General features: G+C 40.1%; 1 protein-coding gene across 1 annotated transcript; it reads left to right on the top strand.

Annotated features, from left to right (window-relative positions):
* Window positions 1–25816, top strand: LOC122548489 (inter-alpha-trypsin inhibitor-like). The gene is made up of 6 exons (XM_043687214.1): window positions 1–178; window positions 14879–15082; window positions 16539–16700; window positions 21801–21869; window positions 23913–23991; window positions 24825–25816. The coding sequence occupies exons 1-6, from the start codon at window positions 109–111 to the stop codon at window positions 24880–24882; spliced, it is 642 nt and encodes a 213-aa protein (XP_043543149.1). The 5' UTR covers window positions 1–108; the 3' UTR covers window positions 24883–25816.
* The last annotated feature ends 503 nt before the right edge of the window (window positions 25817–26319 follow it).

Raw genomic sequence — 26319 nt, 5'->3', positions numbered from 1 at the left:
GGCAGCTAGCAAATTTTGCGCAAGTATTTGTGGGTGCGTTACACTATTGAACACAAACTTCAGCGTAAGGTTTTACCAATTGGTGCTCCAGCTGAAATTCCAGCAAAGATGAGGAGGATAGCTTTCTGTTTGGGAATCTGTCTTACTGTGTTAGGTTTGAGCAAAGCAGTGAATGGAAGTAAGTAAAATGTGCTTTTTATTGTTTATGGATTCAGTTAAGTTAGAGCAATAGCGCAACTGCGTAAAGATTCTTACATTTTCAGTTTAAATTGTTACGCTGTATGTAAGTTACCATTTCAGTCATGATTCTTCATCTTTATTCAACAAATTTACCAAGTAGACCCTACAAGTATAATTGAGTCCAAAATTATTCAGAATTTAATAATAAGTTCTTAATATTGTATTCATATAAAGGCTATAAGATCGCATATACTATACACTATGAATTATTCTTAAGCTGAAGGTTATATCTCTATGAAGGTGAAAAATGCATGTCCTTCACGGATGTAAAGCAAATATACAATGATGGCTGCATGCTCACCATGTATAAGAAACGAACTGTGGCAATGGTATTTGTGCCTTTGAAGAGGGCCTAAGGGCATATTGTGTGATTGTGTTTTCCATCTCTCACAACATAAATATTTGTGCTAATAATTTAGTAAGTAAAATCAATAGGTTTAAAAGAAATTACCTGATGTCTTCTCCTTGCTAAGCTTTTTATGTATGAATCCTACATCAAATGAGTCACGACACATCAAATGTTCTCCAATAGTTTAAAAGTGCCTTGCCAAATCCTGAGGTTGTGAAAGATGTTAAGCAAACCTTTCTCTTACTTTATATGATACTAAATCTCACCTTTTCAAAATAAAGCCAAAGCATATGTTAAATCACAAAATAAGTTGCAATTAAACTTACAGCTGTGTCAATAAAAACAAAGTGATATGTAGTAATTAACCTTTTCTTAGCGAGTTGTACAATTCTCAGACACCTAGACAAAGTATTATGGTACAAGGCTGTTTGGAGTTTGAAAGGAGTTTAGCTTCTATGGATATAGAAAGTGAAAGATTGCTTTCGCCTTCACTGACAGGTTAAGTAGAGATTATGTAAACTGTGAAATATTATGAATGGTTTGGCTGGAGTGAATAGTGAAAAATAAATCCTTCTGGGCTGGAGAATCTGAATGGTCTCTATCTGGTCACACACCCTTTCCATTGATCTCTGTAATCTTACTGAACTCCACTTATGCTTCAGCTCAACTGTTACTGAATGTTTTTGTTAGCTTTAGACTTGACAATTCCAATATTTATGCTGACCAGGGTCCCATCTTCCATTCTACTGAAACCTGAGCTCAGCCTCAAACCCTGTTGTCTGCACTAAGTTACATTTCGGGGATTAGGCTCGACTGCCAAGATCTGTGATAGATCAAGCAGCTCAGCAGAGCTCTCTCGAGTCAGCTCTTAACAAGCTGCTTGGTGCACAATCCTGCCCGCTTTCTCAGCGGTTGGGGCAGGTCAATGGCACCTAACACACCCACTCCCAAACTTGGGCTGAAAAAGGGAAAATCATGATCATGGAATCACAGAGTGGGTAGAGCACGGAAGAAGGTCATTCAGCCTTTCATGTCAGTGTGAACCTTTGTAAAAACAACTCAGTGGGTCCCACCCCCTCGCTCTTATCTGGATTTTATCTCTTCACATGGTTAATCAATGAAACGAATCAGCCTATTCCTGCTGATTTATGTGGCCTTCCTTCTTGCAAAGTCTTGAGTTTAAAATTCTCATCTCTTCTTGACTCTGCACATTAGGGCTTTGTCCATTATGTAGTCCCTCAGAAATTTGGAATTTTCAATTAAATCTTCAAGGACAAAGGAGGGAATTTATGCATGGAGCTGGAGGAAGTGAGTGAGGTTCTTAATGAACATATTGCATCAATATTCACCCAGGAGAATGACATGGCGAGTCTAGAGAGGGGTAATGTTGGTATTCTGGGGCATGTCAATATAAAAAAAAGCAGTTTGGATGTTTTGAAAAGCATTAAAGTAGACAAGTCGCCAGAACCTGATGGGGTCTAATCCAGAATACTGAGGGAGGCAAGGGAGGAAATTGCTGAGGCCTTATATGAAATCTATGGATCCTTTTTCATCCCAGAAGAGATCTTAGCGCACTGGAGAATAGCCAACATTTGTTTAAGAAGGGCAACAGGGATAATTCAGGAAATTACAGAAAATAATGTATTTGGTCGGGAAATTATTGGAAAAGATTCTTAGATACAGGATTTACTCACATTTTGAAAAGTATGGACTTGCCTTCCTTAGTTGAGGAATTGAGTATAAAAAATGGTAAGTCAGCTGTATAGAACTTTAAATTGGCCACATTTGGAATGTTATGCACAGCTCTGGTTGCCACATTAGCAGGAGGATATGAAGGCTTTGGAGAGGCTACAGAAATGATTGACCAGGATGTTGCCTGCTTTACATGGTATTAGCTATGAGGAGAGATTGGACAAACTTGGTTTGTTTTCACTTGCTCATCAGATGCTGAGGAACATCCTGACAGAAATTTACAAAATTATGAGAGGCTTGAACAGAATAGATAGTCAGAGCCATTTTTCCCAGAGCAGAAATGCCAATTACTAGGGGACATAGATTTGCAGTAAAAGGGGGGGAAGTTTAAAGAAGATATAAAAGGGAAGATTTTTACACAGAGGGTGCTAAGTACCTGGAATTGGCTGCCAGACGTGGTGGTAGAAGCAGATACAACAGCAATGTTTAAGAGGCATCCTGACAATTACATGAGTGGGCAGGAAATAGAGGGAGGGCTGATGAAGGGCTTTTGCCTGAAACATCAATTTTCCTGCTCCTCGGATGCTGCCTGACCTGCTGTGCTTTTCCAGTATCACTCTAATCTTGACTCTAATCTCCAGCATCTGCAGTACCCACTTCCACCTAGGAAATAGAGGGATACAGCCTGTGTGGAAGAAAAACGATTTTAGTTTACAAAGGCATCATATGTTAGCGTATGCTTGGTGGGCTGAAGGGCCTGTTCTGTGCTGTATTGTACTGTTCTTTGTTCTTTTAACTTAAATAATAAACACATAAAATACATTTTCTCCCTCCTGAAGGTGGCGACAGAGGGAAATTATTGAGCAAATTTGCCCTGGAGAGATTCTTGTACCCTTCATGCCACCCCACCACTAATGTGAAGGTCCATTAGAAATTTTCTTTGCCTGTCACCAACTAAAGCCCTTAAGTGGTCAGTCAATGGATTTTGGGGAGTGGGTACAACACTGTCACCATTATTCATAGCACAACAATTCTTTTTCTCTTCAGACAATTATTCAATTCCCTTTTGAAAGTCACATCTGAACCTGCCTCTAACAAGCCCACAGACACTGTATTTCAGATCCTAACCACCTGTTACATGCATAATTCCAATACAAACAATCAGGTTTCCTTGCAATTTCTTTCAGCTTCAGTGTAACACAGAAGCTAATGAAGTGATGTAGAATTATAAGACGCAGTTCACTCCTGTGTTCCTTCACTGTAGAGGTTTGCAGTAAAGCTGAAGGTTAATTAGCCTGTCTTATCTATGCCAGCTCATTACTGGAGTGATCAAAAAACAGTCCCGTGGCAATGCCCTCCCAGCACCTGAGGTCATGCATTCACCTCTATGTCAAGCATTTCTTCAACATTTTCCTAAACAAAGCCATGTGCTTTTCCGTGTCAAAAATGTTCCATTCCTCAACTGAGCATCTGTTTAAATAGCTTTTTTTTTTAACCTTTTCCCTCACTACTGTGGTCATGCTTTTAAATGTGTCGATCTTAACCATAGAATTCTAAATCACAGTCCTTCAAACAGTCTTTCACTGTTCACATTTCAAGACTGTTTTGTTGCTGGGAAGTGAGCTGGAGGAGTTGGGGGAATTAGGGTGAATTAGGCAACCCAGTGTCTCCATTAGAGAGAAGGAGGTGGAGGATATGTTGGCTGAGCCACACCAGATCGTTCTTATGTACATTTTTCACCTAGTCTTATGATAGCATTAGCAGAAATTTTGAGGGACATGCCTACTATTCATGTGGTCAGAGCTGAAATGATACAGAAAAGGAGAGGGGGGAAACAGGAGATTAAAGAGTACGACTGTCACAACTAAAAATGTTCATGTAATGGTTGAAATACAGTAATGAGTATTTATCATCACCTAGAAAAAAATATTTAAATGCAGTGTTGGTTTGATAGCCTTCTCATTGCTTTTACAGTGAAACTTTTGTTGACTATCAATTTTAATCCTTTCTGAAATTCTGTGTCTTATCATTCTACATCGTTGTTGTGGTTCTGTTCGTCGAGCTGGGAATTTGTGTTGCAGGCGTTTCGTCCCCTGTCTAGGTGACATCCTCAGTGCTTGGGAGCCTCCTGTGAAACGCTTCTGTGATCTTTCATTCGGAATTTGTAGTGGTACAAAACCACTACAAATGCCGGAGGAAACATTACAGAAGCGTTTCACAGGAGGCTCCCAAGCACTGAGGATGTCACCTAGACAGGGGACGAAACGTCTGCAACACAAGTTTCCAGCTCGGCGAACAGAACTACAACAACGAGCATCCGAGCTACAAATCTTCTCCCAAACTTTGAATTCTACATCACTTCATTAGCTTCTGTGTTATACTGAAGCTGAAGAATGTGTAAAACAAACCCCACAAGCTCTAAATCTTGTGTGTAGCAGGAAATGAAAGCTAAATACTGCCACAAACAGGGTGAATTTTGAATGTGCGCTCGCAACATTATTTTCAGTGGGGAAAACAAATAAATTGGAGTAGATCCACTGTGTGATCAGCTTATGTCTGTTACAAAAGTTCTTAATTTTAAAAATTCTCAAATAACTTTCATGATGTGATTAGTTATTAAAATCACTGGACACTGAGAAGTTTCAATATTTAGACTAGATTCTGTAAAGCAACATTTTTGTTTAGAACTCAAGTCCTAGGGAGTGTTGCTGAACAAAGAGACCTTGGAGAGCAGGTTCATAGCTCCTTGAAAGTGGAGTCGCAGGTAGATAGGATAGTGAAGAAGGTGTTTGGTATGCTTTCCTTTATTGGTCAGAGTATTGAGTACAGGAGTTAGGAGGTCATGTTGTGGCCGTACAGGACATTGGTTAGGCCACTGTTAGAATATTCCAGAACTAGAGGATATAGGTTTAGGGTGAGAGGGGAAAGATATAAAAGAGACCTAAGGGGCAACATTTTCATGCAGAGAGTGGTACGTGTATGGAATGAGCTGCCAGAGAATGTGGTGAAGGCTGGTACAATTGTAACATTTAAGAGGCATTTGGATGGGTATATGAATAGGAAGAATTTGGAGGGATATGGGCTGGGTGCTGGCAGGTGGGACTAGATTGGGTTGGGATATCTAGTTGGTATGGACAGGTTGGACTGAAGGGTCTGTTTCCATGCTGTACATCTCTATGACTCTAAATTCAATTCCACAATTTGCAGGTGTACTTTATATAAAGTAATTTAACCTTTTAACATTTAAATGGATATCACTTTGAAAGAATCTTTTAGCTTTTCATACTAGCATACACATTGAAATTTACACAGATTACCTTTTCTTCAAACGTGTATAGAACTGAAGTTTCTTCATTATGGAAATAAGTCAACAGAATATGAAAAATGGAGTAATGCTCCAAAAGAAATATTTGCTTTGCCCCAAATTAATACATTGTATTTCCAACAAGTATAACTGTATAAAAGGCACATTTGTTCATGGGTCAAGCTGGGATTTGAGAGATTTAGTTTGTTTGAACCAAACTGTAGGCTTATGCTTATTTTGGTGATTAATTATGAGATTCAAATGTTTAATTTAATACAAAAACAAAAAAAAACTGCAGATGCCAGAAATCTGATTTTAAAAAGAGAAAATGCAACCTGTAATATTCTGGCAGCAGCTGTGGAGAAAGCAAACTAGTATTAATGAGCTGGTTTTTACCAATGCATATTGGTAACCTGACACTGGGATCATTTCTGTGCTTTGGGGCTGCAACTTCCAATTTATTTTTATGACTGTTACCAATTTGTGAGCCATCTCTGCATTCACCATTCCATTGGAGATGAGGTGCAGCACTTGGGATGTAGAAGGGGGCGGCATAGTGGTAATGTCACTCGTCTAACAATTCAGAACCTGAAGCTAATGTGGGTTAGGTTTTGGGTTCCAATTGTACTGTGGTAGATGGTGAAACTTAAATTCAATTTGAAATGGAATATAAAGCTAGCCTAATGGCATCCATGTAATAACTGTTGATTATTATAAAGATCCATCTGCTTCACTAATGTCTGAAGGAAATGTGCCATTCTTACCTAGACTGGGCAATATATGACTTCAGACCCACAGTAATGTGGGTGTTTCTTAACTGCTCACTGGGCAATTAAAGATGTCAAGTAATGTTGGCCAAACCAGTGCTGGCTGCATCTCATTCATGCCTTTTAAAAAGTCTAATATTGGTCTTGCTTTTTGTGCACCTTCTTTGCAGCTGTAGCTTTGTATTCCTCACTCTGTTCAATCACCCTATGATTTTTGTATGGTATGACCTGCCTGTACTGCACATAAACCAAAACTTTTCACTGTACTTAGGACAATAATAATAAAACAATTCAAATAATAAATCAAATCAAATCAAATTCAGAGGAGAAAAAGAGCAGGTTTTTTGGCAGCCTGACTGGGAATAGTGAGCTCTCCTCAGGTAGGCAGAAAGTGACTGGCATTATAAAATGGAAGTACTAGATTAGATTAGATTAGATTAGATTAGATTAGAAGATATAATCAGTATCCTATAAATAGCAGTTAGAAATGTTCTGGAGATCAGTGGACAGGTCAAACAGCTCCAAATGCCTATGGATATACTGCTTGCGACCTTTCCACTTATAGTTACATTAATCTGCAAAATCAAACGACGCTGATCCTGTTCCCTCTAGTTTGCAACCTCCAGTGAGTTGCTGGGCAGCTAACATAGTGGGGGGAAACAAATGTACCATTTGAAAAAATGTCACTGACAGACTATACTCATATCAGCTACCTGCCAGGTGAGTAACCATTGCCACATTTGGGAAAAGCATATGGAAACAGGTACAAGTTGGCAAGATGATTCAAGGCACTGCACTTTAAATCCCACTCCCCTGCCTCCAACTGCTGCAAAATATGGTCCATATGAGGCTAGTAAAATTCAAATCAATGTATCAAGGTGATGAGCTTTCATGAAGATGGAAAGATGGTAAAGCAGAACAGGTTTTAAGCAGATATAGAAGCAGCCAAAGGGGAATGGGAGTGAGGAACAAAGTTTGTCATACAGCGGTAGACAAGAGAGATTCATTGACAAATGGAAATATGTGCAAGTCTAAAGGAGATGATAAAGGTACAAGTAAGGAAACAAAGACTGATCTTTTTGCTCTCAGGTACCTGACATGGCTCTGAAATGTCCTGTATGCCTTCTTAACTACCCTGTCCTGCCAACTCCAGGAATCTGTGGACACGCACCCCAAAATTCCTCTGTTCCTGTCATTTATTGAGTACTTCTTTTTCTTGTTGCTTCCACACCACCTCACCTTTATCAGGGTTAAATTCCACCTGTCACTGATCTGCCCATCTGACCAAGCTATTTCTATATCTTCCTGTAACCAGAGACCTTCTTCCTCACTGTCAACCACCTGACTAATCTTTGTGTCACCTGTGAACTTACTTCTCACTGCCCCCTCCAGCATTCTCATCTATATTGTTTATTTAGATCATGTTGACCTAGCCCAGAGGAGGGCCCCGTGACTCAGGCTGGCAACAGATGCCACAGGTTTCCAGGAGCCAGCACCACTCCATCAGGACTGAATGGGGAAGGGGGAAAGGTCCAGTTCAGGCAGTTGTGATACAAGCTCAGGGCAATGTAATTCCTGTTAAAAATCACACAACACCAGGTTATAGTCCAACAGGTTTATTTGGAAGCACTAGCTTTCAGAGTGCTGCTATTTAATAAACTTGTTGGACTATAACCTGGTGTTGTGCGATTTTTAACTTTGGCCACCTCAGTCCAACACTGGCTCCTCCACATCATAATCCCCGTTAGATCATTCTCACCATTCTTTTCTGAAGAGAGAATACAATGATGCCTGGTAATGATTCAGCTGGAAATCTATACGCTCAGTTCCCATAGCCATCCTCCACACCCTCCCTTAGATAGCTACGCATAGATGGGGGTTTTATTGATGTTCACAGTGGCTGTGTGTCCCATGTTGCTGTTATTGTCAGGAGAGTGATTACTGCTGCTGCTGGCTTCTTGGCTGCCATTGCTTGGAGGATTTGTCTGGAACAAAATAATGAAGCAAACAGCTACTTGCTTCCCACTGACATATACAAAATGTAATTTTCTATCTGGATACACACTGGTCTCACTCATCATTTTCCGCTCATATGGTTCCTGCTACCTTGGGTTTATTAAGGAGCAGCGCTCTGAAAGCTAGTGCTTCCAAATAAACCTGTTGGATTATAACCTGAGCCTCTCAGGGAACGTCTTCACCATAACCTTTTCTCATATCTCCATGCTTCCTTCACTCCTTTCTGGTCTGCTATCTCCTGCTGCTGCCTTTCCTTGGATTGCAGCTGCTTTAACTTTTCACACAACTCTGCCATGTACCATCAAACACGATCTCTCAATGATCCTGCATTTTCACTGCTTTTAGCTGTTCCCTCTGGAAGCTGGATAGCCCATCCTGTCATTAACTCAAATGGAGTCAGAGCAATCTGGTTTAGGGTCACACTTACTTGCTTAGTCTTATAAAAATAATATGTACCCATCCTTTCCCTGCATTCTATGGCCTTGGTGTCATTGTTTTTAACATTTAGTTAATTTGTTTTATGCCTGAACTCTGAAAATAATACATCTGCTTAATTCCTAATAATCAACATACTGCTTTCATTATGAATTGTGAAATGTGCTCCTTAATTCAAATCTATTTGTAAAGACATTCCCCACCATTGGGGATGGCACGCTTGCTTAGTGGTTAGCACTGCTGCCTCACAGCACCAGCGACCCAGGTTCGATTCCCAGCTCAGGTGATTGTCTGTGTGGTGTTTTCACATTCTCCCTGTGTCTGTGTGGGTTTCTTCCGGGCGCTCCGGTTTCCTCCCACGAGCCAAAGATATGCAGTTTGGGTGAAGCGGCCATACTAAATTGCCTACAGTGTTCAGGGATGTGTAAGTTAGGTGCATTGGTTAGCAGTAAATGTAGCGTAATAGGTGAGGGGAATGGGTCTGGGTGGGTTACTCATCTGAGGGTCAGTGTGGACTTGTAGGGCCAAAGGGCCTGTTTCCACACTGTAGGGATTGTGTAATTCTCACCTTGGTATTATTTCTTCTTGCTCCAGTTAGAGCTGAGCAATCTCACACTGGGAACCCCTCCGCCAGTCAGATCAAATGATCTGTGATCACTACGTACTGAGTCTTCTTCGGTTATTAGCTAGGGGACCTGTGATGTCAATCTATAGGTTCACCCAATAGCTCTTTGGTATGGCTGATTAATTCCACAGCCTTCCTCATCCTCAAAAGACACCAAAAACCTTGTTGGAAAACAGACCCGGTAATATTTCATTGGATTCCACTGATAGTGAAAGGGAAAGTGAAACTCAGCATATGTTCATCCAAAGGATTCAGAGGGTGATCAGCACTCTCAAGCTCAACTATATCCTTAGCTGATGTCCATATCTTCGAGCAGGGCACATGGTGGATCACATTACTGGAAAAGGTGATCCCTACTGTCATCTCAGTTTAGGAAATGTTACTGAGCACAGGTAAAGAATCAAGAACCTTCCAGATTCATTTTTAGCAATTCCATCTCTCAATTTGTAATTAAACTACAGGGGCCAGAAAATATCCCAGTTCCATCACTAACTTTAATGATTTAACTGTATGTATTGTGGGTCACCATAATTAGCTTCAACATACATGGGCTCAGAAAGGCAAAATGAAGCTGTCGACCATTCTGACCAATCACCAATGAATATTTTCTGCATATCAGTTGAGCGTTATTGCATGGGTATTCTAGCTCATTATTCTCTATAGGCTGCTGATCCTGTTAAAGATTGTTTCCACCATTGTGTTTAAGTGCAGGAAACTAAAGGGTGTGTTTGGGGTTTATTGTGGTCGAGGAAAACTACTTCCTGGTCTTATTCATGGAGTAAGTAGTGAACTAGATATAGTCTTTTGCATGTTAGCAACTGGCTGCAGGTTACTTTGATATGAGGGATGCTGAGCAGGACCACAAGTCCATAAGACCTCATTACAATGGGCAGTATTTATGACAGCCCCTAGTATTAACCCTTTCCCTACTTTAGGTTTGCTTATATATATTTGTATAGTTATGTACAATGTTTCTTTTACCACTATTGTATCTCCACAAGTCTATGACTTTACAAAGTCAGGTGATCTGGAGATTTTCCCTTCCTCATGAATCAATAGGTAGTATATTTCAGCTCATGTTTACAAAACACCATGCAACTTGTGATTGGTAAAACCATTTGATATGAGTGTTAAATGTTATCTTTGGCAGTTATACCCACATTCAGTCAATAACATAAAACAACTTGCTTGATCTGCATTCACTCATGAAGAGCAGCTGCTTTGTAAGGTACAGGATATTTGACATAAGACCATAAGACCATAAGACATAGGAGTAGTAAGGCCATTCGGCCCATCGAGTCCACTCCGCCATTTAATCATGGCTAAAGGGCATTTCAACTCCAGTTACCAGCATTCTCCCTGTAGCCCTTAATTCCTTGTAACATCAAGAATTTATCAATCTCTGCCTTGAAGCCATTTAGCGTCCCAGCCTCCACTGCACTCCGCGGCAATGAATTCCACAGGCCCACCACTCTCTAGCTGAAGAAATGTCTCCACATTTCTGTTCTGAATTTACCCCCTCTAATTCTCAGGCTGTGCCCACGGGTCCTAGTCTCCTCGCCTAACGGAAACAATTTCCTAGCGTCCACCCTTTCTAAGCCATGTATTATCTTGTAAGTTTCTATTAGATCTCCCCTTAACCTTCTAAACTCCAATGAATACAATACCAGGATCCTCAGCCGTTCCTTGTATGTTAAACATCTGTGGAATTCCACTCCAACATGAGATTCTGCACCTTCAAAGAAAAGGGGAAAGAGGGACTTGATGTCAAAAAACAAATTGTCTTTGATGAAACAGTTCACTACAATAAGCTGTTTTCTCCCCAAAAGATAAATTAAAGTAGCAATAATAACAGTTAAATAAATATGTCAGAGTTCACATACAGTGCCAATACATACTCAGAGTTATCGTTTAATTATCTGAGTGTCTCTGATGAGCTATGTAAATTACTCTGAATCCTAATATTTAACATTAATACTTCCATCATGTGAAACTCTGGGATCATAAATGCTTATAAATGAGGTTGCTTGGCAACAAGGGAATGGAATTAGACTGAATTAATTCAGTAAAATTTCCCAGCGTGAAAATTCAGAACAAGCTGAAAAAGAGAATTTATTTTCTGCATTCATGGGAATAGGAGAAAGATGTATATGGTCATATTTAATGCCCATTCCTAATTGTCACAGCAAACAGGAAGAAAGAGAAAAGAAAGACTTGCATTTATATAGCAGCTTTTAAGAACTCAAAAGTATTTCAAATTTTGTGAAAGTCAATTAAACACATTTGAAATGTGGACAAAAGTAGAAATTGCTGGAAAAAAGACTCAGCAGGTCTGGCAGCAACTGTGGAGAGAAAGAGTTAACATTTCAGGTCCAATTACCCTTCCTCAGAAATCAGAACATTTGAAATCTATTCCCTGTTGTAATGTAGAAAGCAAGACAGCACAGCAAGATTCCACACAGACCAAAGTGATGATGTTCCAGTTGACTTGTTTTAATGTTGTTGCTTGAAGGATATATATTGGTCTGGATAACAGATAGACTTCAACTTCAAAAAGTGCAATAGGTTCTGCCCATTTGAGAGAGCAGACTAGGTTTGACATCTCATCTGAACAATAACACCACTCAGTCTTCAGCACTCCACCAGTACTGCACTGAAATTGGAAATTTGGAATGCTTGCCACAGAGAGCTGTGAGTGTAGATTCCTCACGAATAGTTCAGGCAAAGATAGACAGATTCTTGATCTGTAAGGGAATCAAGGGTTACTGGGAAAAGGCAAGAAAGTAGAAGTGAGGAATGTTGATTAGCCATAATCCTATTAACTGGCAGAGCAGGCTTGATGGGAAAACACTTTCTGTTTTTTATGGTTTTGTGAAATGTTAACCTTGGTTTTATGCTCAAGTCTTGGGCATAGGGCCTTAACTCTCAGCTGCCTGACTCAGGTGAGTGTTAGAAACATACTATAGCTTACACTGTGAAAGAGCAGGGTGCTAACTTCATGAACAAAGCAGTTCTCATACTTATGGCACTCTCACAAATGTGTGAGATGGAAATACAAGCATATTGAGTGAAAGATGAAAGAATACTGATTTTGTTAAGGCACGGTGGCACAGTGGTTAGCACTGCTGCCTCACAGCGCCAAAGACCTGGGTTCAATTCCCGCCTCAGGCGACTGACTGTGTGGAGTTTGCACATTCTCCCCGTGTCTGCGTGGGTTTCCTCTGGGTGCTCCGGTTTCCTCCCACAGTCCAAAGATGTGCAGGTCAGGTGAATTGGCTATGCTAAATTGCCCGTAGTGTTAGGTAAGGGGTAAGTGTAGGGGTATGGGTTGGTTGCGCTTCGGCGGGTCGGTGTGAACTTGTTGGGCCGAAGGGCCTGTTTCCACACTGTATGTAATCTAATCTAATCTAATCTAATCAAATGTGAAAATCTTTGTGTTCCTTCTCTGTCCTTCTCAATTATGGAAATCACAGAGCATAGACTTTGCTGACTTGGCACAGAGCAGCCAATAGATTGTTCATACAGTAGCCATAGTGCATTAGTGACACAAAGGCTGGATGTCCAATTCAGTCTTAAAAGCAAGCTTCCTTTAACACAATACAGACTTTTACTATAAGACTGGATATAGTAATGTTTTCCCAGATGGAAACTAAAAAGGTTACCTCTCATTGACATTTTCAGATGGGAACATGGGATGAGTTTAGCCCTACGTCTGTATGACAAAAAAAACAAGAACAGTCAGCTTCATGGTTTAGATATACTAATATAATTTAGATCTTCTGGAGCATGGATAATAAACAGGATATTTGATACATACTCTGCAATTCGCAACTCAGCAACAAAGTTTCTTGGGAGATTTTTTTATTTGTAGTTCCTTTCGTTCAGTAAAAAATGTTTCTTCTTTAAGTTGTCAACAACCTAAGTATACACTTATGATATACTTTTATATAATTTTCATACACATAGAAACATGATTCATGGGGCACAAGTCAAAGTAGTGGAGAAGGAAAAATGAGGCAGGATTTTGAAGAGATGTTAAAAAGCACAGGGATGAGATAACTTAAAGCAGGCCAACAATGTTGGAGCAAAGAGGAAGAATACACAACAGCCAAGTGTCAGAATTGACAGATTTTTAGGGGAGTGTTGTACAGCTGGAGGTGTTTATGGAGATGAGGAGCATTATGTCCATGAATGGATGAGAATTTTAAATTTGGTATGGTAGAGGCAGCAGCTGCACAGGATAGGGTATAGGCATCAGAATTTCAGAGGAGATGAAGTTCCTGAAGCTTGAAGTATTAAGAGACCAGGTAGCAGACCACTGGGATGGTTGGGTCTGGAGATCAAACAGACACTTCTGAGATTTTTAGTGAAAAAGGACCCAAGTCAGGGGTAATGACAAACAAGTTTATATTGGTGAATCTTGTAATGGCATGGATATGGGGTCAGAAAGTGAACTTACCACTGCCCAAAACTGGGTTGTGAATAGTCTGGTTCATTACAATCAGTGACCAAAGAGGGTGCTGAAGTTGGTGATAAGGACATAAAACATGTGAAAGATACTGGCTTCAGTCATCCCTATATTTAGCTGCAGGAAATTAAAATGAATTTACAAATTGGTATCATGTAAGAAGTTTAATAACATTAAAATTAATAGAATAAAAAACTTATGCAAAGGTAGATCCAAGAGTCATTAACCTGTTGGTGGAATCTGCCCTTGTCTCTGAAGATGCTTTTGTCAAGTAATGTCAATGTAGTTGAGATTGAATAGGGAATTAAATGTTGTACTGACAATGCCAGAGTAGTGTTAGAAGCCATTATTAGGGAAGCTTTTTGCTTTTGGATATGATTGGGTGGTAAGTTAAAAGTGGACAGCAGACGACTGATATTGGTGGATATTGGTAAGATTCCTTAAATGTTGTGAAGTTTGAGAGCGAATGGACTGGATAATTCATATGAGACTGTGGCTTGGATTGTTTTGATTCTACAGGAGGAACCTGATTGGAATGTTTTAAATAGGGTGATTGTGGAGAGGTTCAGCTGAGAGCTGATGGCCAACAATGTATTGTAAGGCAGTGGAGAGCTTGAAGCTGGGGCTGTAGTGAGTTGGGTTCAAGTACTTCTTTTGAGGAGATGGTGCAGGACTGGACATCTTGTGAGTGAGAGAGAGAGAGAGAGAGAGAGATGCAGAGCCTGAAGGGAACATCATTTACAATATCAGTTGACATGGAATTGGGTGGACAGCAGTTTGGAGGCACGTGGTTGAGAGTGCAGGGGCTTGAATAGGAAATGCTGTGCTTGTCAAGGAAACTAGAGAAAAATGAAATCCAATCCTGTGTTTGAAAGCACAATGGTGCATTAATAAATTGCAAATTCTTTCTCTCAGTTATTGTTAATTTATAACCAAGTATATCTATCAGCTTCTAAACATATCCTGTTTTCCTTCACCACAGATGAAGCCTGCCAGGAACCGATGCAGCAAGGAGAGCCGACAGATTCTAAATTAAAGACCATTCAATGGTTCTACGACTCAGTTGCTGACCTTTGCCAACCGTTTTTCTACAGTGGAAAAGGAGGCAACAATAACAGATTTTCAAATGAAACATACTGTTTGAAAACCTGCTCTGATACTTATTCTGAAAAGTTTCCAGAAGGAGGTAAGTTCTTTATAAGCAGGCATTACTAGGTATTTGTTTAAATTTAGCTTTGCTGACTTTATAAGTTCACATATTAAGAAATAGGTATGAGTCAACAACATCCATTTTGGACAGCCTTTTTTTTTCAAACGTACACAATTTTTAAGCTATTTCAGCCAGAATAATTGCATAATACTGAAGTATTTAATTATTTTTATTTGTATCTTACCAATATTTGATGACATATCAAAATATATGAAGGTGAGAAACTTGTGTTGTTTTTATTTATGGTTTGCAAGATAGGTATAAATGATTGGACTGAATTAAAACAAGAAATATATTTTCAAAATGTAATGATTAATTTTTGAGAAACACTATTGATGGGATCCTGGTCCCAGCCAGCTCAGGTAACACTCCCCATATCAGACAGCATGACGAAATATAATGAAAGGGGAGGAGTGCTGACAGACCTACCACCAAAGCTGGAGGAACTTGCTGAGCATGTGAAACCATCTAAACAGGGAGGTTAAGCCCCCAATTAGCAAACAAGAACCCTGCCGCCACCTCTCCCAGCTCACCCAGGAACACCTTAAGTGCTGTACTTCCAAGATGAGAGCCAAAATCCCGCCCACGTGAGAATTGCATGCCAATTAGTGGGATCGCTGTTGTTGGTGAATTGTTTGTACAGCAGGGTAGAGGTCAGAGTCCACAGGAATGGGTGGTCAGGTGAAAGGGCACAGGGGTTACTCTCAGTGGTTTTGTTCCTTCCCAGTAACATGTCCTTTGATCAGGTAGAGAGCGCCTTGCAGCAAGGCTGCCCACCCGAGAAAACCCTAAACAAACCTGTTAGAGTTTGTTTGTTGATCTCCCATCATGGTGAAAACCCCAGCCACCACCCACCACTCGGTAAAAACAAGACTGCAGTTGCTGGAAACCACCCACCACTAGTTGAACATTAAGAGTGGAGGGATAAGGGCCATGAGTAGGCACTCATTCCAACCTAAGGACTTCAGTTGGTACCTGAGGAAGAAAGCTGTCCATAAACTTTCCCATTCTGGATTTAATCAGAGGGGAGGGAGCAGCATCTGCACCCGTACCTTCCTATTCGAACACAAAGCTCCCCACCTCCACCTCAGGCTTCAGCTCCATCGTGGGGTGACCTCCCCCTGACCACAATTACCTAGCAGATTATTAACACTTTAGAATATATTAGATAAAAATAAGAAAATTTGGCAGGCTGGGCTATCCATTTACAGTCAGCCATTTTACATCTCCCAAAGCCGCTGTCTCCCACACCCTGACAGGGATTCTAGAGACAGCTTCGACCACCATTTTTCCAATCCACTATTCTCTGTCTCTTTTAAGGCCTGATGACTAAACTATTTCCCATGGGATAGTAAAACAAATACTGGGAAAGGATGAGATGGAGCTGTGCTTTCCAATCAGTAAATTGGAATGTGGTTCACTTCCTTGTCAGACGCAGTGTGCAATCTGCAAAAAGAACGAGGGGATTGCCGTGCCAACATCCTTAAGTGGTACTACGATCCAACCATCAACAACTGTGATTCGTTCCTCTTCAGTGGATGCCATGGGAATGGAAACCAATTTGATGACAAGAAAAGTTGTCAGAAACTATGTGGTAAATATTCCTCTTTTCATGTTTCTACAAACTACTGAAGTGTTCCATTTTCAAACTTGTTGCAGCAGATTTAATTATGGTCTTGGTTTTCCATTTTCGGGCCAGTTTTAATGTATTGAACCCATAAGTGTTAATGGGTTTTGAGAAGATCTGTAGCTCAGGTTGAGGTTCTGGATGTAAGTTGGCTTGTTGAGCTGGAAGGTTCATTTTCAGACACTTTGTCATCATACTAGGTAACACTGGAGGCTCATTGATGATGTTACCTAGTATGGTGACGAAACATCTGAAAATGAACCTTCCAGCTCAGTGAGCAAACTTACATCCAGATTCAATTATTTTTATGTGTTTATGTCTATACATTGCTTAAACACCAGCAGCACAACTCAATTTGCTGTGAGTGCTGAGGGTAAGTATTTTTATAAATGCACTTTGAGTAATGTATAGTATTTTCAGAAAATTACAGTAGCCCATTATAACCTTTACAGCTATAACTCACACCTGAGGACCAATGGAAGTACTTATGGAGTCGTTGAGTCATACAGTATAGAAACAGACTCTTCGGTCCAACTCATCCACACCATCCAGACATCCCAATCTGACCGAGTCTCATTTGCCAGCATTTGGCCTGTATCTCTCTAAATCCTTCCTATTCTGATACCTCTTAAATGTTGTAATTGTACCAGTCTCCACTACTTCTTCTAGCAGCTCATTCCATACAACACACCATCCTCTGTGGAAAAGTTATCCCTCAGGTCCTTTTTAAATCTTTCCCTTACACTTTAAACCTAGGCCTTCTAGTTGTGGACGCTCCCCAAGCCCCCCCCACCCAGGAAAAAGATTTTGGCCATTCGCCTTATTTACGTCCCTCATGATTTTATAAATCTTTGTAAGATAATCCCTCAGATTCTGACTGTCCAGCCTATTCAGCTTCTCCCGATAGCTCAAACTCTCCAGTCCTGGCAACGTCCTTGTAAATTTTTTCTCTCAGGTTTAACAACATCCTTCCTATAGGAAAGTGACCAGAACAGTACACAGTATTCTAAAAGAGGCTTCACCAATTCCTGAACAGCCGCAACGTGACATCCCAACTCCCTTACTCAATGTTCTGAGCAATGAAGGCAAGCAGTCCAATCGCCTTCTTCACTACCCTGTTTACCTGCGACGCCACTTTCAAGGAACTATGCAACTGCACCTCTAGGTCCCTTTATTTGGCAACACTCCCCAGGGACCTACCATTAAGTGTATAAGTCCTACCCTGGTTTGCCTTACCAAAATGCAAAACCTTACATTTATTTAAATTACACTCCATCAGCCACTCCTCGGCCCATTGGCCCATTTGGTTAAGAGAAGGTGACGACTGCAGATGCTGGGTATCAGAACTTAAAAATGTGTAGCCGGAAAAGCGCAGCAGGTCAGGCAGCATCAAAGGAGAAGGAGAATCGACGTTTCGGGCATAAGAAGAAGGGCTTATGCCCGAAACATCGATTCTCCTTCTCCTTTGATGCTGCCTGACCTGCTGCGCTTTTCCAGCAACACATTTTTAAGCCCATTTGGTTAAGCTCCTGTTGCACTCTGAGATAAACATTTTCACTATCCACTACACCTTCAATTTTGGTGTCATCTGGAAACCATACCTCCTATATTCACATCCAAATCATTTATATCATCCTAAGAGAAGCGAGAAGATGCTGTTCTGAATTTGCCATTCGTTTGGAGGTAGCCTTAACATTTTCACTGATTTGCAGGAGAGTAGATTGCAGATGATAACTGGCCCTTTCAAAATCCTTTATCAATTCAATCTGCCAATCTCTCCATTGTGGGACTGGAGTCTGCATGGCAGTCATCTGATCTTCCAGTGCAAGCTTCAATATGTAGCAGTGGGGACTGCTGTTGTGAGGGTGGCCGCATACAGGTTCTGGAATGGGCCTCACTATCCACGATAGAGGAGTGCATTGATATGGTGGAGGATAGACGTAGACACCTGAGCCACAGTGCTGAAACCTCCTGATAACTGGTCATTCCTCATATAGGTGGTTGTGCGAGGCCAGCAGTATTTGTCTCATAGCTTTCCTCTCAATGTCCTCAATGTTTTCCCCACTTGTTGTCTTTCACACAGACTGTCAATGTGTGAACAGTGGCTGGGAGGAGTGCATGACCTGACCAGTCCCAGAGGCTTGGTGACTCCCTAAAGCTGTCTAAATGTAATTAATTTCCACCATGAGGTAAAATTGATTTCATACAGAGCACAAAGAGCCAAAGTTTGACCAGCTCTTGAGGGGCAGGCAGGGGAGTGAGGAGGTTCTTTAGCTACAGGAAAAGTGACAGCCCATCAGGAACCGGAATGAGCCACTTGGGTAGCCAATAATAACTACTCCTCCCTCTTTGTGGGCATTTTACCCCAAGATAGAGTGATCCTGCTGCCACTTATGGAGGTTGTTCACTGAAAACTGGAAGCTGGAGTGAGCACTGAGGGTTGGGGTCGGGGAGGGTCCACTCTCCACAGTCCATGAAGACTCTCCCAATAACAATGGCTGCTCCACAGCAAGCATGCGGCTGGTAATTAATGACCTTCCCCAGAACAATGGGGGGCCTACCTGCCTGACCCCAAAACTGGCACTTCCCTGACCTCAGTGTCAAGATGAGGCTTCCCTGTCCCACTGCCTGCCAGGGGAACGTCACTCCCTACTTTCAGCTCTGTCAGCGGGACTTCAGTCGGGCAAGGTATCCAGAAAGGAAATTCAATTAAAGGAAATTAAATTAAATTTACAATCAACTAAATCTTCTCAGATTTTATTCATCCAAAATATACATTTTTTTCAAAAAGGCTACAAAAATTATCACAAAGTTCTATGTGCTCTCATTCCTGCTTTTGTGGGATTTTGTGAAATCCCCAAACTATTTCTAAGACCAAACCCAATAACTCATGATTTTCTTCCTTTTCTGCATGAGAAATCCTCATCTACTAGACAGATTTTTGAATTAAGGGTCGTGGTGAGTGGGCGGGTAAGTGGAGCAGAGTCCATGGAAAGATCAGCCATGATCTTCTGAATGAGGGAGCAGACACAATGGGCCAAATGGCCTACTCCTGCTCCTGGTTCTTACGTTCTCACCTTCTAAGAACGGTCAAAATTCAAGAACCACTGAACAAGGTAGCTTCCCTATTTTCTGTAAACTTAATCTAAAAATTGAAACAGTTTTGGACAATTTGGTTAAGGTGCAACATACAATTGATTACTTTAAATTGAGAGATTATGTATTGTTTGATAAAATTTATCTTATGTTACCCAATAATGTAAAGTTAAAAATCACACAAACCTGTTGGACTGTAAGCTAGTGTTGTGTGATTTTTAACTTTGTACACTCCAATCCAACACCGGCATCTCCAAATCATAATAATGTGCAATTTGCAACTGATGCGTTTTTATATTACCTTTTCTAAATGAAAGCCACTAGATGTCTCTATAGCTTACTGTTTGAGATGTATGCTGCAAGGTCATTTCAGAAATCAGTTCGGTTTTCCTCTCCTCAGGAATCACTAGCTCCTAGAATCAAAGGAGAAAAAGAAAGGACAGGGAACAGTCAAGTAAATCTCCTTCCCTCTGTCCATTATGTTCCCTCAGGGATTCTCCACTGGACACAATAGGTCTGAACCTGGAGTTACTAGTACAATGAGGTGATGATGCAAGAGTGAGTCCCAGAGCCTGAGCTCATTCTTTCCCCATTCTTCTTGAGCATTTATCTGCACTTGAGCAGACTGGGGTTGAGTGGAGGGGTCTCTTGAGGATACCTGCCATAATAGTTTGCTTCCTGGGCCTTTGTGGACCATCTCACACTGCAGGATGCACTAGAGTCTCAAGGCTGAGCTGAAAATTCCTTCAGCAAGTGTGCAGATTTCTTTTACCTCCACCGTGGATCATTCTCAAGGGTATAGGACCGCCAATTTGTGAGATACTCCAGAGGCCACTGATGTTGGTGAGCAGATGTAAAGGTGCATTTTGCTCAGGAGCTGTAGGCAGTTTTATGAATTTTAAGTCAATCTGCTTGGACCTGTCATGATACTACACTGGCAATATTCCCTCTAAATCTTTTTTTTCCCAGTGCACAGACCACCGTGACTGACTTCCAAAAATGGAGGTCAACGTGTCACCTCATTGATCGGCATACGCCGAATCTTGGAGCAGTTACATAGGCTCACGGTTTAGAGCAAATGTTGACCACCAGTATAGGGGGGAGCAAACACAAACCTCTTGAGCCCAGAGGTAGGGACTGCATCACAAGGGCACTGCTGGCAGCTTTAAATGGAGACATTTTCATGTGAACAGCAGATGAAGTTCGTTATTCTGTTGTTCCTGAGGCCTGTCCAATGAAGCTACGACAGGTTCCAGGCCAACCGCCACATGGGGCCTAGACTATTGATATCTCTGAGGGCTCAGGCCATGGACAGTTATTGTGGCCCCCCCACCTGACTAATGCCATAGAAACCCATCTGCATTTGGGAATGCTGGCTTTCCCCGGATGGAATTTAATTGGTTGGGAGGGCAGCATTTATCCTTAGACTGGAATATGCCATCTGGAGTGCCAGCTGGGTTGTGGCAGTGGATGTGAAATTAGCTGGGACGGTGAGGACCCCATGCCACTGTGCTGAAACGTTACCTTTTCGTTTTATTCCTTTAAAAGGAAGGCAGTCCTGAGGAGTGCAAATTAGTTGCATGACAACCGTAAGCTGTGTTCAAGCCGTTCTGCAAATGGCCAAAATGACACCAAACCTCAGCTTTGTGGCTGCCTTCAGATCTCTCATCACAAGCACAAACCTCAGTCCAACCTGTGTGCCATGGTACACATGAATATGCAGATAAATATGAATGTGCACAGGTCTGCAAGTATTGGACATGGTGAGGTCACTGTCAGCTCATTGGTGTCTTCCACAGTTGGGCAGCCTGTTCACAGACTTTTCTCGGGCTTCACAGGAAAAATGGTTCCCGATGTCCATGACACCTACAAGTCAACAAAAACCAAAACTGACAGGGAGCCTAGAAGAAGCATGCGAATGAAGAAACTGAATGCATGGGTTTATTTAAATTTGTACTCTTTTTAATGTAGCTACCAGAGGGCAAGGACGATTCAACGTCGATGCTGAAGAAGAAGGTGACGTTCAGCAAAGAGATGAAGGTATTGTTACTTGAACCACAAAAAAAATTGCTTTTGAATTTTGAAAGGTCTCATTTTTTTTGCAATTCACCCTTTGCCACTGCTGTCTGATCAAAAGGCACTCTGCTTATCACACAAATAGATAACATGGGGTATGGATTTCAGGGTCAGTGTCACGATGGTCTGTAAGTTGAACATCCCAAAAGCTGGCAGGTCAGATCAGACAGGATTTCCTTTCAGCTGCCCACAGCAAGCAAGGTGCTGACCATACCCAATCCACTTATTTTAACAAAACTCAACATGTTCTGCACTTGTTAAATAACTTTGAGTGTGTGAGTAATGACACTGACAACCAAATTAAAATTGGCAGTCAGGCTCACAGTGTGGTGCACTTGCATGTACTGGAAGCTTTATATATTAATAGACAGAGCCTTGTTATTAAATAGACCATGTATCCACACTGGACCTTTTTCAATTCAACAAAACAGGTGATACCATTCTCTGGTTCTTTTCTCAGGACAATGCCTCGACCACCCACAGTAAATCTGCCTGATTTAAATTTAAGCAAGTTTTGGTGGCTAACTGTCAGTCATTATCTAACTGGTGTATTTTCTATGGCAACTACTAATAAGAGATCACTCGCTAACTAATTATCACTCCTTTCTTATACAGAATATGTTTGTTCTCCTTTTACATGAACATTTCTAGCAAACTGTCCTGATTATTGCCAGATGAAAAACTTCAACAAAATATAATTTTTATAACTGTTCCAAAATTAAGCACCAGTTACTTCCCTGTCCCACTGCCTGCCAGGAATGGTCACTCCCTACTTACAGCTCTGCCAGTGGGACTTCAGTCATGGGCAAGATATCCAGAAAGGAAGCTAAATTAAAGTGTTTTATAATCAAAATTATTTTCTCAGATTTTATTTGATTATAATGCGCCTAAAATTATAGGCTTCTATGCAAGTTCACCACTGCTTTTGCAAGATATTGTGAAACACCCAAACCATTTCCAAGACCAGGTGAAATATCTCATTTTCATTCCTGATGTCGATAGAGTTTTATTGAGGAAGACTATCAGGGATATACGCAAAGGTGATAAATTGCCTTGAATTGAGGACTACTGATGATCTATCTGAATGGGGGAGCAAACTCGAATTGCTGAATTGCATAGTTGTGTTCTATGTTCCAATGCTTTATGCAGTGCAAACTTATGCCTTTCCTAATTGTGCTTCTCATTCAGACTATTATATGTCACTAAGAGTAACATTAATATGGATGGTCCTTTGTGTAAATAATATTCCTTGCTTGTTTCCATTTCTGGTAAATATCTGATATTTCTCTGGCACTTTAATGGCAAAATGGATCGTTTTAAATAGCAAGGTAGCCTATTAGCAGAGTTCACCAAAGTTCAAGTGATTGTGATACATTCCCAACTACTTGCACAGGAATAGAACTGAGGTATTCTGATGATGAGGCAAGGCTCAATGTCTTACACATATGATTATCTTATTCTTGTCATTTTTAAATGATGTTTCTAACAAAGCATAAGGATGGCTTATCTTTCTTAAGGCATTCCTCTAATAAAGAATAATGCTGTGTAAATTAACACCAGATTTCTGCTTCCCATACATAAAGATTTGCAGCTCAATAATGCTGGTCACTATTTAAAGACATCATACAGTAATCCACAGCCAATTAAATAATTTTGATGTTTACTTGCTGTAATAATGTAGAAATTATGCAATCAAAGACGTGCAATGTGATAAAAATGTTTATATGGTCTTTGTGATGTTGGTTAAGGTATAAATGTTAGGCAGGATATCTGGGAGAATACACCTGCTCTGCTTCAACATTGTGCCATGAGACTTTTTACGTCCATCTTAGAATGGTATCTCTGAGACTGCATTGGAGTCTTCATTAGACTATGTTTTATTTGGCTTCTTCCTTCCTGTAATATTAACTTCATATTTGCCAATGCACAAAAGGTGACATTTTTTGTAATAATTTCATTTGAGCCTCATTGGGATGAAATAACTTTCCTCAAATCTTCTCTTTCCAGGTGATACTGTTGCCATTGTGTTCGGATGTCTCTTTGGCATTGTTGTCATTGCCTTTGTGGCTGTATTTGTCATTCAGAGGTGTGTTGATCTAATTCAGACCTAATAACATTATTAAATGTAAATATCTGAGGAGTTCAAATATATATATTGCTTATTCATCTTAGAAATGGCAATTATGGAGGGCAACCTCAGCAGGAATTTTGTACATTCCCAATAACTTAATCCATCTGTGTGCAAAATGAATGGGTTGAATTACAAGGGGATGAGATTTGATGGAGTAAATGTTATACTACTGGAAGAAAAATAGGGTAGGGAAGTAATAGATAAAATGGTGCAAGAGGCCCAGCATGAGATGAGAGTTAGATCTGATCTAAACCACCAAGGAAAAGAAATGCAACGTTAACAGTTTAAAATCTATTACATTTCCAGCTTCTAGGACTCAGTTTTTCACTTGCACATATTCAGGGAGGTGTAGATCTCTTTTTGAAAGATTGGTATGGATGGTCTTTCACGTATTAATTCACAGGTACAATCAAACAGGAATTAGGCACTTTAACAGGATTCTATATGACAAAACAAAACCTGGAGGTAAGTGCACTGTTAATTGTCTGGAAGTGAGTTAAAGTAAGTTAATATGTTAATTTGATATTCCCTTTCATTTCACTTTTAGGGCATTTTAGCATATTTTGTCAAGTTCCTCCATGCACCATTAGAGATTTTTAATATATTCAAACTAAACAGGTTGTGTCATTGTCAAATGGGGATGTGGTGTGAACACTTAAGCCGTGTGCCTAAATTAGTAGACAGAGAAATTTTGACACTTTAGTCTTCAAGTCATGAATAATGTCGTACTAATAATTGGTTGTAACTCTCACTGTTATCTGACATTTATGATTCCTTCTCTTCATTAGGAAAAGGCATAAAAGCAAGAAAAACAAATCTAAAGGAACAGAAGTAGAGATGCAGTAAGTTACTGCGAAGTCTGTCACATTGAGGAAGAAATAACAGTTTCCTGGAGATTTACTGTCATTTGTTGGAAGGAATGCTTGAATTTCTTTATTTTAAATAATGATTTTGTACATTGACTTTTATAAAACTTAGTACAGAGAGAATTTTTTTGTATCAATACTAAATTAATTTACCCATGCTTCCCTTTCACAAATGCAAAGAACAACTCATCAAGTGTACATCAATGTTAAAAGCTGTGGGGAATCCTATTGTTTTGCTTATATCCATATATATATGTATTATATATATATATATATATGGGTATATGTTTGTGTACATTCACTAATTGAGAAGCAAATTGAAATTTGATGACATTTCTACTAATCTGTATGTTTGCCAAAATAATTGATGAATTGAGATCTATGCCTTTGAATTTGACTGTTCTTTGTTGTTAAAAGGACTTTTCATTATTATGTTTGACAAAGAAGTTGTAAACTGGAACTAATTCTTATGAAGAAAGTTGTTTGACAAAAACATGGTACAAAATATTAAAAATTATAATAAATAAAAAAGACACAAATATATGATTCCCTGCTTATATGAGACTATTCAAATTACAAATATGTTTAGTTAAATTAAACTTTTTTAGTTTCCTGCTCTACACAGAAGTTAATCATCAAGTAATTTCCATACAGTATGATTGTGAAATACTAATGGACATGAACGTAAGTATGATTTTTTGGTAGCTACCTTTCAATACACATTTCAACCCTAACTTTGGTGAATTCTACAAATATATTTGACTTTTTAAAATATCCTGACAAAAAAAAGTGTCAAAATATAAAGACTGTTTTTGTTATTCAGTATCTCAAAGTCAGGTTTTTACACTGAGTAATAAAACCTGACCACTTCTTTCTTGTAGTTACAATAAATAGCATTCCTGTGCCTCTTTCAAGCATGTGAACAGACAGGAGCTTGAAAATTGATCCTATAGCTTTTGAACAGGTCAGGCAGAAGGGGTCCAATTATCAAACTTTTGGAGATGTGTTTAACAATAACACATTGTGTTTATGCATTCACTGGGATTATTCATCTGCACCTTGAATTATAATTACAAATTTATTATGGGAACCTAAGCACCAAATAAAATTTCAACTGTCCGCTATTTCCCTCTCCCTGCTAAAATCTATTGTTTTTGAGACCATGTTTGGGAGGTTTCCTGGGTTATTGCTGCTGCTATATCCTCCTTAGGCTCAGTGAAACTGTGGAAGTCTACATATTGACTCCATGCCAGATCTTTTGATCATCTAAGAACTTAGCAAGTAGGGCAACTTATGACTTAAAGGGATACCACATTATGAATGTCTCCACTTGTGCAGCAGAAGGATTCAATGCACATTATTACAATGTTCCTAGCTGTTTTTAATACAGCATACACCAAAACCAAACCTAAAAGCA

Source organism: Chiloscyllium plagiosum, chromosome 1 (assembly GCF_004010195.1).
Source record: "Chiloscyllium plagiosum isolate BGI_BamShark_2017 chromosome 1, ASM401019v2, whole genome shotgun sequence".
Lineage (NCBI taxonomy): Eukaryota > Metazoa > Chordata > Chondrichthyes > Orectolobiformes > Hemiscylliidae > Chiloscyllium > Chiloscyllium plagiosum.
Note: the sequence above shows the minus strand (reverse complement) of the source record. Positions and strands in the feature narration are given on the sequence as shown.